This window comes from Brienomyrus brachyistius, unplaced genomic scaffold (assembly GCF_023856365.1).
Source record: "Brienomyrus brachyistius isolate T26 unplaced genomic scaffold, BBRACH_0.4 scaffold42, whole genome shotgun sequence".
Taxonomy (NCBI): domain Eukaryota; kingdom Metazoa; phylum Chordata; class Actinopteri; order Osteoglossiformes; family Mormyridae; genus Brienomyrus; species Brienomyrus brachyistius.
The window spans coordinates 170513-187175 of NW_026042317.1; the positions used below are offsets into that span (position 1 = coordinate 170513).

General features: G+C 46.3%; 1 protein-coding gene across 3 annotated transcripts in view; it reads left to right on the forward strand.

The window, feature by feature from the left end:
* The first annotated feature begins 526 nt into the window (after positions 1-526).
* Positions 527-16663, forward strand: part of LOC125722756 (NACHT, LRR and PYD domains-containing protein 12-like) — a 32285-nt gene continuing 16148 nt past the window's right edge. For all 3 annotated transcript variants that reach the window (XM_048998945.1, XM_048998946.1, XM_048998948.1), the window contains exons 1-6: positions 527-887; positions 4681-4782; positions 5313-5426; positions 11456-11519; positions 11703-11931; positions 12561-14280. In XM_048998945.1, the coding sequence (XP_048854902.1) occupies positions 4721-4782; positions 5313-5426; positions 11456-11519; positions 11703-11931; positions 12561-14280 (2189 nt within the window). In that variant the 5' untranslated portion in view covers positions 527-887; positions 4681-4720. The remainder of the gene's footprint in view (positions 888-4680; positions 4783-5312; positions 5427-11455; positions 11520-11702; positions 11932-12560; positions 14281-16663) is intronic.

A 16663-nucleotide genomic window follows, 5' to 3' on the forward strand; every position in this document is an offset into this window, starting at 1 on the left:
TTAAGAACATGTACCACATCACTTCCCCAGATTTAAATCTTTGCACCAGCCCATCTCAAGTAGGGACAAATTTAGGTTCATGAAACCATTCCAAGACTAGGATTACACAATGTGGATCAATCGTCGATGTGGAATGCACGGGAAATTCAAATTTCGTTATTCTTGGGCATTTTCCATGCGATTTTTACGAAATAAAAAAAAAATCGGGTCAGAGGCATTTCGGCGGGTCGGGAGGGAACGAGAACCAATTTTTTTTTAAGTGGCCTAACCAAATTACGGTTATTGTTACTAATAGATGTGGACCCCTTGTTAGTTTCCCATATGCTAAATATTGTGTTCAATGTTATTATTTTGCACTGTTATTTGCATTGTTCATCTCTTGTGATAGTGTAATGTACTGCGTGGCTGATGGGTTTAGGGCAGGAACAACTGTGGTGCGATTCAGGCAGGCAGGGTAACAGGAGCGGAGCACACACAGGCACTTTGGCCAGCTCGCGGGGGGTTCCACTGAGTGGAGTGCAAAGAGCGCATGCGTCATGCAGAGCACTCGACAAGGATCGCTGCATACAGTCCTGTTTAACAAGCGGGTTTTTGTGCTTGTGTTTCAGTGCTTTTCCGGTGAAGTAAAAATCATCACATTATTGAAAAAGAACCCTATGCATGCCTGGAATTTATTCACCTTGTCCAAGTGTGCAACATAGACACATAGATAATATCCCCCCAAAACCCTACGAAGTGCCGCTGAGTCCGTGTCCATTTTTTGCATGAGACGGAGCTGATCATTTCCTGCCTGTAAACGAAAGTGAAATTAAGTGTCGGGATTTTAAAGGCAGAGTCGCCATTTTATCAAGATTCTGGAATAATGTAAAGATATTCTATGTTTCAAGGTAAGATTAAATTAATAATAATAAAATTTATATGTTTAACACAGCCTAAATATACAGCGGAATTTAAAATTTTCAATACAATTAAATATTAAATATACGTCCGTACAGCACAGTAGGTTACTGTACGTGTATCAGAAGAGTTTTCAAATTAACATCAATAATATTTAATTACTTACGCTCAGCCATGAGTTGTAATATACTGTGCTGCGTAATTATGGACCGGGACGTAGGCTGTAATATTTTGAAGCTATATTAAGTTTTTCTTTTATTAAGTGTTGGGGATTAATGCCAGTGTGCCGAAATATCCGGGTTAAACTCAATGCTTAACATTTTATTAAATCAAAGCTTTTACTACGGATCTGTTCTGTGTTCTCCAATCTGAAATGTGCTGATCTTAATTGTAGTCATACTTTGCAGTCGTATTTAAACTGTTTAATGCAAACAGTACGCAAGTCTGATATAAATAATCGGTAAAGAATAAGTCAAACGCAACCCACGGCGCAGCTGAATGACAGAAGGTGGTGCCACTTACTCCGCCAAACCGTGAGTAGTGGAGCCGACCAATCACAACAAATCATTAACAGTAATAAGCTAGAAAGAGATCTCTCAATGGAGGAAATTGATGATTTTATATCGTCCAAGGCGTTTAGAGATTTTTCAATACCATCGATACGAGCCAAAATCCGGTCCAGCACAGAATCGGCGCCGCCCGCGATAGAATGGGAGTCGTCGTCTGCCTGACCAGCGGATACTTGTCGAGCTGATTAATTTTTTTTTCTTGTCAGTGTGAGAACGAGTTGAGGAAAAAATGGGAAAATCTTTGTGACTTCGACATGGTTAAAGTATATTCGGAACTGTTGTAATAGCGATTTGGACTTGTCATACTTTTAGGTCCCTTGGAAATCAGTCTCAGAATCAGAATCGGGTTTATTGGCCAAGTATGTGAGCGAACACATACAAGGAATTAGATTCCGGTCGATGGTCTCAAGCACAACAGTGTAAAAACAACAACAATCTACAATATGAATATGTATTATGGATTTATATTTATAAATATAAAGGTAAATGTTAAAAAATGTATAAAAGTGTTATTTGTAGATATATGTTTATACTATTTATAAATGTAAATATATTTATGGATACTGTATATATATACAGTATATACAGTACATGTGTACATATATACATACATATATACATACACACACACATATACACAAAGTGTGTAAATGAACAATACGATATAGTAAGCAACGTAAATCTTATATACAGAAAAGATTACAGAAATATATCCCACAGACTGTACATACAGTGCAGTTGCAGTGCTGTAGGTGTTTAGCAGTGTGACAGATCAGCTGTTTAGGAGGGAGATGGCGAGGGGAGAGAAGCTGTTCCTGTGTCGGGTGTCCTGGTCTGCAGGCTTCTATATCGTCTGCCAGAGGGCAGCAGCTCAGAAAGTCTGTGTCCAGGCTGTGTGGGATCTGTGATGATTTTACTGCCATTTCCCTGGATCTTAAGAGAGACAGGTCCTGGATGGAGGGCAGGGGGCGCCTATGATCTTTTCTGCTGTCTGTACGGTCCGCTGCAGTCTCTTCCTGTCCTGTTTGGTGGATGCTCCATACCAGACTGTGATGGAGGGCAGGGGGGCACCGATGATCTTTCTGCTGTCTGTACGGTCCGCTGCAGTCTCTTCCTGTCCTGTTTGGTGGCTGCTCCATACCAGACTGTGATGGAGGGCAGGGGGGCACCGATGATCTTTCTGCTGTCCCTACGGTCCGCTGCAGTCTCTTCCTGTCCTGTTTGGTGGCTGCTCCATACCAGACTGTGATGGAGGAGCAGAGGACAGACTCAGTGACTGCAGTGTAGAACTGGATCAGCAGCTCCTGTGGAAGACTGTACTTCCTCAGTTGTCTCAGGAAGTATATCCTCTGCTGGGCCTTTTTGAGGATGGAGGAGATGTTGGTCTCCCACTTCAGGTTCTGGGAGATGGTGGTACCCAGGAACTTGAAGAACTCCACAGTAGACACCGGGCTGTCTGATATGGTGAGGGGGAGCAATGATGACGGACGTCTCCTGAAGTCCACAGTCTTGTGCGTGTTCAGCTCCAGGTTGTGCTGACTGCACCAGAGTACCAGCTGCTCCACTTCCTTCCGGTATGCAGACTCATCACCATCCTGAATGAGTCCAATGATGGTGTCATCTGCAAACTTCAGGAGTTTTACAGCTGAGTTCCTGGAGGTGCAGTCATTGGTGTAGAGGGAAAAGCGCAGTGGGGAGAGGACACATCCTTCAGGGGCACCGATACTGAGGGACTGTGTTTCAGAAGTAACCCCCCCCAGCCTTACTTGCTGCTTCCTGTCTGTCAGGAAGCTGGTGATCCACTGGCAGGTAGCTGGTGACACATTGAGCTGGGAGAGTTTGGAGGAGAAGAGATTAGGCACAATGGTGTCGAAAGCCAAACTAAAGTCCACAAACAGGATCCTGGCATAAGTTCCTGGACGGTCGAGATGTTGCAGGATAAAATGCAGCCCCATATTCACTGCATCATCCAGCGACCTGTTTGCCCGGTAGGCAAACTGCAGGGGGTCCAGCTGGTGTCCTGTAATGTCCTTCAGATGGGCTAAAACCAGGTGTTCAAAGGATTTTATGACCACAAATGTCAAGGCGACAAGTCTGTAGTCATTCAGTCCTGTGATGGTGGGTTTCTTGGGGACCAGGATAATGGTGGAGCGTTTGAAGCAGGAGGGAACTTCACACAGCTCCAGGGATCTATTGAAGATGTGGGTGAAGATGGGAGCCAGCTGATCAGCACAGGTTCTGAGGCAGGAGGGGGAGACACCGTCTGGTCTGGGGGCTTCTTGGATTTCTGTTTCTGGAACAGCCGGCTCACATCCGCTTCGTGTATTCTGAGTTCCAGGGGGGAGGGTAGGGGGGTGATAGTTGTGATGGAGGTCGTGGTTTTTGTACTGTACTGTGTAGATGTACTTTGTTTAAGTACATCTGCCCTCCCCTGGTCTGCTGTAATATCACTGCTGTATACACGCACCCACTGCAGTCACCGATCCGCCTGTCGATCACCAGCTCCATCCTTCCTTCACTCGTGAACAAGACCTTGAGATACTTAAACTCCTCCACTTGGGGAAAGACCCCCGACCCGAAGACAGCACTCCACCCTTTTCCGGCTGAGGACCATGGTCTCGGATTTGGAGGTGCTGATTCTCATCCCAGCCGCTTCACACTCGGCTGCGAACTGCTCCAGTGAGAGCCGAAGGTCACGGTCTGATGAGCCCAACAGAACCACATCATCTGCAAAAAGCAGAGACCCAATCCTGAGGTCACCAAACCGGACACCCTCAACGCACTGGTTGTGCCTAGAAATTCCATCCATAAAAATCTAGTGACCCGCGTCCAGGGGAAGGAGAACGTGAATCCATGTTTTTACTCATCATAAGGGGTCTAATGAGCCGCAGTTCGTCTGGTTCCTCACCCAGGACCTATTTGTCTTGGGTGACCCTACCAGGGGCATAAAGCCCTGGGCAGCTTAGCTCCTGGGATCACTGGAACACGCAAACCCCTCCACCACCATAAGGTGTCGGCTCCAGGAGAGGATGTTTATACATATATTTATAAAAAAATGTGGCATTGAAATTTTGCACTAAACCTCTTTACTATGTGTAATTCTACACATCGAACATAACAGAATGGAGACACAATTCATCAGTTTGATGTAAAAATGCTGAGTCCTCGATATTGTGTATTTATCTATGTATCTACTTACCCTTCATGTTCACAGAGGCCCCAGCAGGAATCATCTGGTCTGGATCAGCATCAAAATGGACGGATCTGCTTCTGAAATGCGCCCCCCTGTGGGGTGTAACAGAAAGAGCGCTGAGAGGTAACAGTGTTACAGCCCACTAGCATGCATGTCTCTCTGGGTCTATAGTCAGGCCATAACATAAAAGTAAACTGGGCTCCTAGCTGGGGCTGGTCAGTGGGCAGCACTTTAATATGTGTAGCTTAATAAAAAGACCTCGCCATCTTCTGTCTTCACCGTCTTCTTCCACAATCAGCCAGTTCTTTTATACTAGAGGCGAGTAACAGACCATCCCTCCTATACAAAATGGCCACATAACAAAACTAAACAAACAAACAAAAACATATATAAACAGGTAAAAAGGAACATCAGTCAAGTCTAGTTATTGGAGGTTTTTAACGGTCATACTAAAAGTTTCATATAATATCTAAATTTTAGATTATACAATTTCCTTAACAGCTGACTGTAAATAAGTCTGTTTACATCAAGAGCTTCACAGCATATCAAAGTACATGAAGGCAGAGCAGAAGGATAAACAGCAGTGTGATGTTGTCCCCATTGTATGAATTTTATTTATACCATGAGGGTTTGTTTCCTCTCGCTGCCCACAGTGTCCCGATGAAGAGAACAGACTCCCCTGTACCCAGCTGTGTTTCCATGAAGAGTGACTGGTCAATGGGAAAACCACTCAACTTCAGAGAGGGACCTTTTCCTACAGATCAAAGGTAAATGTACATTTAAACAAACACTGTTAATGACATTCAGACTCTCATTCAAATGGCACAGAGACACATACAAGCTATGAGGAAATAACATATTTATAATGAATGCACCAATTTTTACCTTTAACAGATTCCATCACCTTGAGAATTTAAACAAAAGTTTTGTCTGTATTCTATATAAATACCATCTGAAGTAAATGGATGAGGATTACTGTAAAACCTGACTTTCTGCGAGCCGGAATTGGAAGTTATTTAATCGCAAAGTGGATTTTAAATTTCAGTCCTCAGCACAGAGCTGGAAAAAACTGGTTTACCTGTTACCCCCCTGCATGTCCATTAAAGAATGACTCGACAATAGATTGTCGTCTCGTGAGATGGATGTTTCTGTTATGATAACAAATAATTTCACTCTCATGAATTCATTAGATCATATTCAGACGAAGGCTTCAGTTTAACATGTTTAGTCAAACTGTGTGGCTTAAACAATAAACTACTATCATCAGACAAAAAAAAGTGAAAGACTATTGGTTTCTTTGCCAAAGGTGACGTTTATACTTGCTGATTCAGATCATAATTAATGTGACACTGTAGTGGTTCTCATCCCCTGAGTATAAAATAAGATGATTTGTTGATCCAAGAGGGGAAATTCTCTTGTGTTCAGCAGCAAAGTGTTATGTTATTTATATGATTAAAAACAGAGAGCAGCTTTTACCACATTAAAAATGGGACGTTAAGGCTGGCTGTGGGGGCTGCACATCGACAGCAGGCATTGTGGTGTCTAACGGCAGCAGGCAGGAAAGATCCCCAGTAGCGCTTCTTAGCTCACGGTGGGGGAATGAGCCGGTGGCTGAAGGTGCCCCAAGATAGCGCCCCCTGGAGCCTTGGCTGGGTTATGCACCGGGCCAATGGGGCCAGTGCCCTGGGGCCTCAGGACATTAGAAGCTGTGAGTCGCAACATTTATAGTTCAAGCCATGAAATGCTCCCCCCTGTGGGGTGTAAGAGAAAGAGCCCTGAGAGGTAACAGTGTTACAGCCCACTAGCATGCATGTCTCTCTGGGTCTATAGTCAGGCCATAGGGCACTTGGTACACGCCAGCCGCCTGGGGCACTTGGTACACGCCAGCCGCCTGGGGCACTTGGCACACGCCAGCCGCCTGGGGTAGTTGGCAGGTTTTTCGAAAGTCTTGCTGGATGTGTTGTCATAGCAGCACATCCAAATCCTCAAACCTGCTCGGAGCAGGTTTGTTCTGCGTAAACTAGGATTAGCTCACAGACTTAATAGTGTCCGTGCGTGGAAATGGGTTCAGTCATGGCCTCGCCATTCATATACGTAAAATCAACAAACACATACATACACACACAAACTCATACATACAAACATATATATATATATATATATGGGGCGGCATGGTGGTGCAGTGGTTAGCACTGTCGCCTCACACCTCTGGGACCCGGGTTCGAGTCTCCGCCTGGGTCACATGTGTGTGGAGTTTGCATGTTCTCCCCATGTCGTCGTGAGGTTTCCTCCGGGTACTCCGGTTTCCCCCCACAGTCCAAAAAACATGCTGAGGCTAATTGGAGTCGCTAAATTGTCCATAGGTGTGTATGTGTGAGTGCATGGTGTGTGAGTGTGCCTTGTGATGGGCTGGCCCCCCATCCTGGGTTGTTCCCAGCCTCGTGCCCATTGCTTCCGGGATAGGCTCCGGACCCCCCGCGACCCAATAGGATAAGCGGTATGGAAAATGGATGGATATATATATATATATATATATATATATATATATGAATGAAATGTTGTGTTTGTACTTCACTTTAACTTGTTCCCATATCCTGCATGATTGTGCTTCTATTTGATCTGTAATTATGACAATAAAATAATGATGAAACACTGGGAACGTAATACTACATTCAAGTGATAAATACAATAACTAAAAATGACATTTAATTTGTCGGACACTTTTTGCAGCCTTCTTTTCTGGTTTGGGTCGCTTTTGATGTGTTTCCTTTAGTAGATACTAAACCTTTGAATTCATCATACTCCTCTGTAGCATTCCCCTCGGATTGATGGCCGAAAGACTTGACTGATGGTTCACGATTTATTTAAAATAAATTAATTACCAAAAAAAACGTAGCTAACGTAAGAGCTTGTGCCTTTACCGGGGGGGGGGGGGGGGGTGATAGTTGTGATGGAGGTCGTGGTTTTTGTACTGTACTGTGTAGATGTACTTTGTTTAAGTACATCTGCCCTCCCCTGGTCTGCTGGAATATCACTGTGTATACACGCACCCACTGCAGTCACCGATCCGTTTCCAGAGGAACACAGAACCACTAAACCAATTTGAGGAAAACAACTCATTTAAACAACTCATGAGGAAAACAACTCCTTTTCCCTCTAGATTCTTTTCCGTTGAGACATGTTTTCATAAGATCAGGACATCTGTGGAGTCCATACTCTGTCGTTAGTTGATGTCTCTTTATCTCTTGCATGAGGCATAGTTTGCAAACAGGCATTTAAAAATAAGAAAATGTCTGTAACCCTTCGGCATCTTTGGACCGTATTTGTGGCCATTTTGAGAGCCTCTCCGGAAATGCCCTTTGGATGATGAATGGCTGACCGTATGGCTGACCGTATGGCTGACCGTAACGCTGACCGTATCACTGACCGTATGGCTGACCGTATCACTGACCGCATGGCTGACCGTATGGCTGACCGTATCGCTGACCGTATCACTGACCGTAGGGCTGACCGTATGGCTGACTGTATGGCTGACCGTATGGCTGAGCGTATCGCTGACCGTATCACTTACCGTATGGCTGACCATATCGCTGACCATATCACTGACCGTATTACTGACCGTATGGCTGACCGTATCACTGACCGTATGGATGACCATATGGCTGACCGTATCACTGACCGTATGGATGACCGTATGGCTGACCGAATCGCTGACCATATCACTGACCGTATTGCTGACCGTATGGCTGACCGTATCACTGACCGTATGGATGACCGTATGGCTGACCGTATCGCTGACCATATCACTGACCGTATTGCTGACCGTATGGCTGACCGTATGGCTGACCGTATCACTGACCGTATGGATGACCGTATCGCTGACCGTATCACTGACCATATCGCTGACCGTATGGCTGACCGTATCGCTGACCGTATGGCTGACCGTATCACTGACCGTATCACTGACCGTATCGCTGACCATATGGCTGACCGTATGGCTGACCGTATCGCTGACCGTATGGCTGACCATATCACTGACCGTATGGCTGACCGTATCACTGACCGTATCGCTGACCATATGGCTGACCATATGGCTGACCGTATCACTGACCGTATCACTGACCATATCGCTGACCATATGGCTGACCGTATCGCTGACCGTATGGCTGACCGTATCGCTGACCATATCACTGACCGTATGGCTGACCGTATTCCTGACCGTATCGCTGACCATATCACTGACCGTATGGCTGACCGTATCACTGACCGTATCACTGACCATATCGCTGACCATATGGCTGACCGTATCGCTGACCGTATCACTGACTGTATGGCTGACCGTATCGCTGACCATATCACTGACCGTATGGCTGACCGTATCACTGACCGTATCACTGACCATATCACTGACCGTATTACTGACCATATCGCTGACCGTATCACTGACCGTATCGCTGACCGTATCGCTGACCAAGCTTATTCCAAGCATCTTTGCATGCCTCATCATCACTTTGGTAGAACGTGCCCTCAAGACATTTATGAGCAGGACCACTGATATATTTCTTAAGGTAATACAGCTTATCTGCTGAAGAGATACCTGTTCTCTGAATGAGTACATAAAGGATGCCTTCCATTCAATAAAATGAATTGGATCCCCGTTAAACATCGCAGGCTCTGGCATTGGGAGCCTGTTAACGGCTTTGCTGTTCTGAATAGCTTGAGCCAGGTAAGACACATCAGTGAGGGATGGTGTTGTGACATCATGTGAAGGCTGATGTCTGTCATAGGTGCTTTGTAGTCAAACTTAAAGGTCTGGCCATCCATCCATCCATCCATCCATTTTCCAAACCGCTTATCCTACTGGGTGGTGGGGGGTCCGGAGCCTGTCCCGGAAACAATGGGCACGAGGCAGGGAACAACCCAGGATGGGGGGCCACCCCATCGCAGGGCACGCTCACACACCATTGACTCTCACACGCACACCTACAGGCAATTTAGCAAGTCCAATTAGCCTCAGCATGTTTTTGGACTGTGGGGGAAACCGGAGTACCCGGAGGAAACCCCACGACGACATGGGGAGAACATGCAAACTCCACACACGTGACCCAGGCGGAGACTGCATGCGCAACTTCCTTCACTGCTGTGATCCCTGAAGCGGTTAGTATTCTGTAATAAAGTAGGACATTCCAGAGGGAGTGGCGCACGCTGATGACATCATGCACATTATGTCTACTGGGATGGAGAACAGGTGCAGGATGATGACATGTTTAATGTTTCGTCATATTTAGGCAACAGTATCGCCCCAGCTAGTGGGGACCCGGGGACCAGCTGGTACAGAAGCGGGGGGGCAGGGATGCGGGCAACAAGGTGATACGAGTCCCTCCCTTGCCTGCGCTGGGGCTTGGTCGGCGCCTGCGGGTCCTCGCCCTCCTGGTTGGCTGTTGCCTGCGTGTCCCCCTCCGCAGCCTCGTCGCCCTGTCTTGCTCCCCACTCTGGTGCCCGGTCAGTCGCCTGCGGACTCCCCTGCTGCAGCTCCTCAGTTGCCTGCGGTTCCCTCCACTCCGGCACGTCGGAGGAAGTCGCCGCCTGCTGCGGCTCCCCCCCTCTCCTTGCCCTCGCCTAGGTCCCCTCCAGCTCCCTCGTCCGCTTCCCTGGGTCTCCCTCCACCTCCCTCCTCGGCCCCTCCATCAGTGCCTCGCCCTGCCTCCTCTGCTGCTCTGAGGTCCCCTCCTGTTCCGGCCTCCCGGCCGCCTGCGGCCCCTCTGACGGCCACCCGTTGCCCGCTGGGGCTCCCTCGGACTCCCCTTGGTTCCCCCTCCTTCTCTCCCTACTCCCCTGCCTGTCTCCCTCCTTCGTTTGCTCCTCCTCCCGGCTTTGTCTCTCCTGTCTCCCTTCCTCGTCCCTTTGTTCCTCCTCCGTTCACTCCTGGTCCTTTTGTCCAGCCTGTTCCTGCTGTGTCTCCTTTCCTAGTCTGTCTGCCCTCCCTGTCCTTTATCAGGTTTTGTCCTACTTCTTGTCTCTGTGCCTGTTCTGTGTCTCGGTCATGTTTCCGGTGTCCCTTGAATGGTTTTGTTCTTCTTTTCCAGGTCCCGTTTCCCTCGTCTCGTCCGTCGCCTCCTCTGAGGGGGGGGGGGTCTGTCATACCCGGCTCGTACGATCCTCGTGTGTGCCACGCCCCCCTGATTATCCACGTGTGCTTCCCGGATCGTACCCATCTGAGTCTGATTATTTTCAATCAGTCCTGTCTATTTGAGTCCATGTCTTGCCCTGGTTCCCGGTCTGTCATTTATGTTAGTTGGCGTCTGATGTTTCCTGCCCTTAGTCCTGTGATTAAACCCCGTTTCCCCCTTATTCTACCTGCCTGCCTGATCCTTGCCTGCCTGCCTGTCCGTGCACCTTCCCCGTTCACCGGCGATCTTAACATTGGGTTTTTGTACCACTAACTTTTCCAGCCTCCTATTGCCCCTGTCCCAACTTTTTTGAGACGTGTTGCTGTCATGAAATTCAAAATCAGCCAATATTTTTCATGAAATAGCAAAATGTCTCACTTTAAACATCTGATATGTTTTCTATACTTTGTTATGAATATAATACAGGTTTATGAGATTTCCATATCATTACATTCTGTTTTTATTTACAATTTGCACAATGTCCAACTTTTTGGAATTGGTGTTGTAATATACCACAATGTTATTCTTTATCTGCAGTAACAGCAATTTTAATGGGGAACTTTTCAGCCTTTCTGTTACATTTGTGTAGATGAATTGAGGTCTTTATGTTTCTGCCTAATTCACAGAGACCAAATGGAAGATTGCAGTTCAGATCTACATGATAAATCGGGTTTATCATCCATATTGAAGGTTTGTATTTATTGCTGATATATATTTTCTTGGCTGTTATGTGAATTAGCTTATATTTTATACAGCTGCATAATAATAAATTCATCATCTTAAAGAAAATATGTTTTAAACTATGATTCACAAGTGAAACTCTGAAAAGGTTTGGTGTAAGTATCAATAATTAACTCTGACTGTTTATTTTAGTCGCTAGAGGTAAAAGCCATGAAGTTCCTAAAGGAGGAACTGAAGACGTTTGTGAGGCACCTAGATCAGAATTACCCAGAATGCTCTGAGCCTCAGCTGGAGGAGGACAATGACCTGGACTGTGATGGTCAGATGCAGAAGACCAGTGTTAGAGAGGTAGCTCTGAAGATCACAGTGTACATCCTGAGGATCATGAAACATAATGATCTTGCTGACCTGCTGGACAAGAGTAAGAACTTTATAATATTATCTACATGTACAATATTGTGTAAACGTCTTAGGCAGTCAAAGAAAAGGAAGTTTAAATGGTCTTTATGTTGGTGTAGAACTACTATAATATGTATGTCAAAGTGTGTTTGCCATTTCAGAACCTCTCCCAACATCACCTTAATATTTGCTGATATTGTGCAGTATATCCCTGTATTTTTTTACTTGACCACTAACACACCTCATGTGGCTGATCAATATCTCATTGAGTTTTAAACTTATTTAATTAATGAATGAAGTGAGCTGGTGGTGAAATTTAACAAATACATGGACTGGCTGTGGTGCCCCTGAGGAGAGGTTTGGGAAATGAAAAGGGGTTTTGGGTTTTTTTTGGTTCTGAGCAGATATACACTTACTACCCAGATAAATGGCTTTAAACATTTCCTTTGGCTGCCTAAGGCTTATTCACGGTCCTGTATGCAGTGTTCCAGTAAAATACGCATGATAAAACTTTCAGTTTCACATTCACAGTCACAGGGAAATATCAGGATATGTATGTGCAAAAAAGTGTGTTTTTGGAAAATATTCTTCCTCTCATATTGGTCGGGATCACGGTGAGAATTAGTGCATTTTTCTCTCATTTCTTTTCAGGACAGCTCATGCTGCAACATCAACAGGAAATGAAATGTAAACTTAAGAAGCAATTTGAGTGTGTATTTGAAGGGAAAGCTAAGGAAGGACAGCCAACACTTCTCAGTGAGATTTACACAGAACTCTACATAACTGAAGGTGGGACTGGAGCAGTCAATGATGAACATGAAGTGAGACAGATTGAAACAGCATCCAAGAAAAGGCGAACAGAAGATACTACAGTCAAGTGCAATGATATATTTAAACCCTTATGTGGGCATGAGACACCAATCAGAACTGTACTCACTAAAGGGGTGGCAGGTATCGGGAAAACAGTCTCTGTGCAGAAATTTATTCTCGACTGGGCAGAAGGAAAAGCAAACCAGGATGTTCACTTCATATTTGCTCTTCCTTTCCGGGACCTGAATTTGATTAAGGGTGAATACAGTCTCATTGAACTGCTTTGCCACTTTGTCCCAGGACTGAAATCTCTTGAATCCACTGAGCTGTTTATGTACAAAATCTTGTTCATCTTTGATGGTCTGGATGAGTGTCGCCTTCCTCTCGATTTTCAGAACAATGAGAGCTGGTTTGATGTAACAAAGAAAACGTCACTGGATGTGCTGTTGACTAACCTCATTAAGGGGAATCTGCTCCCATCCGCTCTCCTCTGGATAACCTCCCGGCCAGCAGCAGCCAATCAGATACCTCCTGAGTGTGTCCACCAGGTGACAGAGATACGAGGGTTCAGTGATGCCCAGAAGGAGGAGTATTTCAGGAGGAGATTTAGGGATCAGAGCGTGGCCAGCAGGATTATCACACATGTGAAATCATCAAGGAGCCTCTTCATCATGTGCCACATACCTGTGTTCTGCTGGATTTCAGCCACTGTGCTTAAGAGGTTTTTTAGTGAGACTGACAGGGGAGAAATTCCAAGGACTCTGACTGAAATGTACACACACTTCCTGATCTTTCAGACAAGTTTAACAAATGACAAGTATATGAAAAAACAAGAAACTAAGCTTAAAGAATACAGCAAGGAATTCCTTTTAAAACTTGGTAAACTTGCTTTTGACAACCTTGAGAAAGGCAATCTCATATTTTATGAGCAAGATCTGACAGGGAATGGCATTGATGTCACTGAAACTTCAGTTTACTCTGGAGTGTGCACAGAAGTCTTTAAAGAGGAGTATGGGTTGTACCAGGAGAAGGTGTACTGCTTTGTGCATCTGAGCATCCAGGAGTATCTCGCTGCTTTATATGTGTTTCTGTCAAACACATCAGCTGACCTGCTGAAGACTGCAGTGGATCAGGCATTAGAGAGCAAGAATGGACACTTGGACCTCTACCTCCGCTTCCTCCTGGGCCTCTCAACAGACTCCAGTAAGACTCTGTTACAAAGGCTACTGGGGCCGACAAGAATCAGCTCACATACCATTATGGAAACAGTCCAATACATCAAGGAGAAAATACAGGAGAATTTATCTCCAGAAAGGACCATCAACCTGTTCCACTGTCTGACTGAGCTGGGTGACAATTCTCTAGTAGAGGAAGTACAAAGATACCTGAATTCAGGAAACATTTCAGTAGATGACCTCTCACCTGCACAGTACTCAGCTCTGGCCTTTGTGATGCTGATGTCAGATGAGCAGCTGGATGTGTTTGATCTGAAGAAATACATCAGATCAGATAAACAGCACTGCAGGCTGCTGCCTGTGGTCAAGAACTCCAGGACGGCTCTGTAAGTGACGTGGGGATGAGAAATCATGTCTGGTCTGGCAGTGATACATGAATATTGTTTGAAATGTGTAATATATATTATATATTTCTCCTCATGGATTAACTGGGTTTTATTTTGATAATCACAGCTATAGCTGTTTGTACAGCAGTAGCTAATCTTGACCACAGACTTTATAATGACTGAAGGTAGTGATGTCACTTTTTGTTTGTTACTACGTTTCCATTCCCATCCAGTTTGCCTCCTGATCACAGCACAGCATCCTAACCTGCTATAGAAACAGTGAGGGCTCTTTATCCACAGGGTGTATAAGTGGTATGTGAGTGTTATTGTCAGCAGGCGTGTTCATGTGATGGAGCCCAGAGCTGGGAGCTTCCGTATGACTGCTGTCTCTGGCTGCTCACTGGCGCCCTCTGCTGGCCTCAGCTGCACCTGGCTGAGGATGTGATGGCACATCTAGTCCGGCAGAGATAGATAAACATTGTTTAAAATATTAAATTAATATATATATATATATATATATATATATATATATATATATATATATATATATATATAAAATTTATTTCCCCTCTTTTAACAACAAGGTTCCTTTTTAATCTGGTTTATATTAACTGAAGGTAGTGATGTAGTAAAAACAAAAAAGACAAGATTTCCACGACCATCCTTTGTGTAACAAATAACCAAAGATACAGCATCATACAGAATGGTCCAGTTTTCATTAATAGTGGGAAAACCACTCATATTCGTTTCAGTTCTGGATGCTGTAGGAAGCATTTCTGTAAATACTGGGTGTGGTGCGTGACTCTTTGGGTTCGGACTCTGTGTCCATGAGCGGAAGGTTGCTGGTTCAGATCTCATTTTGAGTCCCCCCCCCCCACCAAACACTGAATGCAGTTTCAGTTCAGTACAGTTTTATTTGTATAGTGTGTTTTCACAACATTACATCATCTCAAAGCACTTTACAGCATCCCTGCCCAAAGCCCCCAGTGAGCAAGTCAGAGGGGACAGTGGCAAGGAAAAGCTCCCTAGAAAGAAGAATCGGTGGGAGGAACCAGACTCAAAGGGGGAGCCCATCCTCCAGGGGGCAGCAGAGGAAGCCCTAACCCTAACCAGACTGAAAGGGGGAGCCCATCCTCCAGGGGGCAGCAGAGGAAGTCAAATGATCAAGATGGCAAAGTCCTAATTCACATTATCCCAATCTTAACATTTCAGTCACAAAGTGGGGGGCAGGGAGGTGATGACAGCAAGTGCTGGAGCTGCTTCAGATGGGGGGGCGAACAGTAGTACGGCAGCAGGGTAAACAGGGAAGATGTCACAGGCAGAAGGGTGAGCAGGCCGGAAGGACTCACAGGTAGTGGAGACGTCGTAGACAGCAGGGTAGGCAGGATATCTTGAAAATGTGGGGTCTCCAGGCAGCACAGCCCAAGGGGATTAGGGGAAATAAAATGTGCAGTTAGCCAAAGTAGGGGAGACTAGAGGCAGTGCAAACAGTTAGGTGAGTGCAGTATGTAAGCTCCGGCAGATATGGCTATGGCAGCATAAGTAGGAGGGAGAGGCAGGTGGGAACGCAGGCATGGGGAGTCCCTGAATGTCAGCACTCCAATTCCACAAGGGGGTGTGAAGCTTCTTTAATCTGCACCACTTCTGTTTATCAAGCTCGTCCAAAGTAAATTTCCTCATCGCCATCGTACATGAAGGTAAAACAGTTTCCAATCAGGGGCATAGCACTCTATCTTAGGTTTTCTCTGGCCTTTAGTGCTGTCCAGAAAGAAACAGATTTGCTCAAGAGAGTAAACCTTGGTCCTACCTACAGGGGTGCTGGAGTCCATGGAGGCCTGTGAGTCCTCCAAGTCATCAGCCAAACTCTCTACATCCTCATGATCTTTATCAGAATCCAGTAAGTGCAGGTCCAGCTCAGGCTCGGGATGTTCCGCTGCGGTGTGTCTACAGGTGGGTCAGTGCCTGGCTCAGCAGGTGCGGAGTCACTCACCGCGCCGCCCCCAGCAGGCCCTGCTGTGTCCGGGCCGGGCTCCTCTGCCAGCCCACTGTCTCAGCGGGAGCGGAGTCACTCACCGCGCCGCCGCCAGCAGGCCCTGCTGTGTCCGGGCCGGGCTCCTCTGTCAGCCCGCTGTCTCAGTGGGAGCGGAGTCACTCACCGCGCTGCCACCAGCAGGCCCTGCTGCGTCCGGGCCGGGCTCCTCTGTCAGCCCGCTGTCTCAGTGGGAGCGGAGTCACTCACCGCGCCGCCGCCAGCAGGCCCTGCTGTGTCCGGGCCGGGCTCCTCTGTCAGCCCGCTGTCTCAGTGGGAGCGGAGTCACTCACCGCGCTGCCACCAGCAGGCCCTGCTGCGTCCGGGCCGGGCTCCTCTGTCAGCCCGCCGTCT